Below are 2,720 nucleotides of genomic sequence, written 5' to 3'. Positions count from 1 at the left end.
GATCTAGAGTTGTGTTACTCTATTGTTATACTTTAATATACTGTCACAGCTGGGACTCCAAAAGGGACAAGCCGTAGAAAATGGATGGATAGATGGATGTTGGTTCTGAGGCTATGTGCAGATATGCTGTTTACTCTTTATCCAACACTGCCTCTTTTTGGCCACATGTTGTATTACAATTTTAAAAAATCGGATTCAACATAATAAGTCATCGAGTCCGAGTTTATTTGTTCACTGATTACAGACTTGTTTTCATATTCAAAAATTATTTGCTGCGTATACAGAAAACAGTTGTGGTGATGTTAGTACACGTTCATAATGGTTGGTGCTGTAAATGACAGTTAACGTCGTTAATTACGTTTTATTCAATTGTCAAATTTGACCCACAAAAGACGCGGTGAGTGTTTCCGGGTCAGAGCCAGATGTCCGACGTGCAGTCTCCTCCGGGGTACCTCAGCTCGTGAGCCAGCGCTGGGCCGTCAGGCTCTTTGCCGAAGTCCACCAGGAAGTTCTCGTTGAGGGTCAGACCCCCCTTCACGGAGTCCACATCAATCTGCATCATCACCGACCCCTCCCTGCCAGAACAGGCATGTCCGTGAACTAAATACTTGCTACCCATTGGCTTACTGTGTTCGTCAGGCAGTACTGGGCCTTGACAAGTATTTGTGGAGTGTGTATTGCAGTAGTGTGTGGGTGAGTACAGAGTACTGACCGTGTCATTTCAGGATAGAACTGTTTGTCCCAACCACTGTACAATGACGTCGTTACATAAAGTCTTCGACCATCCAAACTCAACTGCAACATCTGGGGACCCCCGGGGACACGCTTTCCCTACACACATAGTGAGGTATAAATGTCATCCCACGTTAGATGTTTCTTCGTTCTACTTCCTGTCCAAGGTACCTGAATGAAACGGGGGCTGGGCTGCGGCTGCTTTTCGGGGTCCTCCAGAACTTGAACTGGTCCGTCTGTGGTAATACTTCCCCCCAAAAACAGCTGAAGAGAAACCGATAGGTAAGTCGTCTTACCCGAAAGGGCCCCTGTGCAACACGACATCACACCTGTCCAACCAGGCGAGGGTTCTTTGTGTCGGTGATGTCATACTGTCTGATGTCCCCATGTAGCCAGTTGCTAAAGTACAGGAAACGATCGTCCAAAGAGATCAGGATGTCAGTGATCAGACCTACAGGTGGAGGTGTGCGAGACAGGTGAGACACCATGTGGGACAGACGGGTGGGATTAAGCTGGACGACTGACAAACCTGGGATCTCAGGAAGCAGCCAACCTTCAACTTTCTTACTGGGAACGCTGATGACCTTCTCTGCAGCCCACTTCCCTGTCTAAACAACAACATAGCATAACAGTGGCACCTCAAACCTGGCAAAAGACGACCACGTTTAAAACCAAAGAAGCAAAGCTGGTCCCGGCGGTGCCCCTCAGTTCACATGGAATTGGTCAAGAGGGTCTAGGGGTTCCTCACCGGTGCTTTGTAGAATCGAAACACGTTCCCCTTCAGAGCACATCCCACAAAACCTTCAGTGGCATCAGGGTCGTGGAGGAATCGGATCTCCAGAGGTATGGCGCCCTCTTCTCCCAGATCGAGTGACTGCACCCTTCTGTGGGTGGTCCAGTCCCAAACGTTAAGAGAAGTACCATAGTGGCCTGGAACAACAAAGAACTCATGTCGACTCTTCGAGTACAGATTCAGAAGCTGAATGCGTTCCTGGTGGAGACTGAACCTTCATCTCTGAAGCCTAGATTTGGGACTTCTGGAACCTGAATTTATATTTGTAAAGCGTCCTGGCTTTGAACTTAAACTTACATTTCTAAAAGGTCCTGTTTTAGGAATTCCTGGAATTTGAACCTCCAACTCTCAGGGTCTTGACTTGGAACTTCTGAAAACTAAACTTATATTTCTTAAGGGTTCTCACTTGGAATCTAACTTCAAGCTGTAATGGTCCTGACTATGCACTTCTGGAACCTGAACTTCTATTTCTAAACTTCCTGACTTGGAACCGAAACTTACATCTGTAAATGTCCTGACTTTGGACTTCTGAATCCTGAACCTCCTAGCAGTATTCTAACTTGGGACTTCTGGAACAAAAACGTATATCTCTCAAATCTAAAATACTATCTGTAAAGGTCCTGACTTGGGACTTTTAGAATATGAATCCCCATCTGTAAAGATCCTGACTTAGGACTTCTAGGACCTGAAGTTCTATTTCTAAAGGGTCCTGACCTGGGACTTCTGGAACCTAAACCTATATTTCAAATGTGTCTTGACTTGGATCGTAAACTTCCATCTGTATAGATCCTGACTTGAGTCTTCTGGAACAAAATCTCATATCTCTCGAGGGTACTGACTTAAACCTTAAAGTTTCAACTGTAAAGGTCCTGACCTGGGATTTCTACAACCTGAACCTCCATCTCTAAGAATCCTGATTTAGGACTTCTGGATCCTAATCTTCTATTTTAAAGGGTATTGACTTGGGACTTCTGGAACCTGAATCCATATTTCAAATGGGTCCTGAAAAAGAACCTAAACTACATTTGTAAAAGTCCTGATTTTTGACTTCTGGAACCTAAACTTCTATTTCTAAATGGTCCTGACTTGGGAGCTCTAGAACCTAAACCTCCATCTCTAAGAGGCCTGGCTTAAGACTTCTGAAACCTAATCTTCTATTTTAAAAGGGTCCTGACTTTGAACTTCTGGATCCTAA

At 45.0% G+C, this 2,720-nt stretch overlaps 1 protein-coding gene across 2 annotated transcripts in view; it reads right to left on the bottom strand.

Annotated features, from left to right (window-relative positions):
- Positions 1 to 204: 204 nt before the first annotated feature.
- The window catches only part of selenbp1 (selenium binding protein 1), a 42,961-nt gene continuing 40,445 nt past the window's right edge, over positions 205 to 2,720 (bottom strand). For both annotated transcript variants that reach the window (XM_061881866.1, XM_061881864.1), the window contains exons 8-13: positions 1,481 to 1,662; positions 1,262 to 1,340; positions 1,062 to 1,183; positions 904 to 996; positions 713 to 831; positions 205 to 575 (exon numbers count right to left, since the gene is read on the bottom strand). In XM_061881866.1, the coding sequence (XP_061737850.1) occupies positions 413 to 575; positions 713 to 831; positions 904 to 996; positions 1,062 to 1,183; positions 1,262 to 1,340; positions 1,481 to 1,662 (758 nt within the window). In that variant the 3' untranslated portion in view covers positions 205 to 412. The remainder of the gene's footprint in view (positions 576 to 712; positions 832 to 903; positions 997 to 1,061; positions 1,184 to 1,261; positions 1,341 to 1,480; positions 1,663 to 2,720) is intronic.

The sequence above is a fragment of the Nerophis ophidion genome, linkage group LG21 (genome assembly GCF_033978795.1).
Source record: "Nerophis ophidion isolate RoL-2023_Sa linkage group LG21, RoL_Noph_v1.0, whole genome shotgun sequence".
Taxonomy (NCBI): domain Eukaryota; kingdom Metazoa; phylum Chordata; class Actinopteri; order Syngnathiformes; family Syngnathidae; genus Nerophis; species Nerophis ophidion.
Note: the sequence above shows the minus strand (reverse complement) of the source record. Positions and strands in the feature narration are given on the sequence as shown.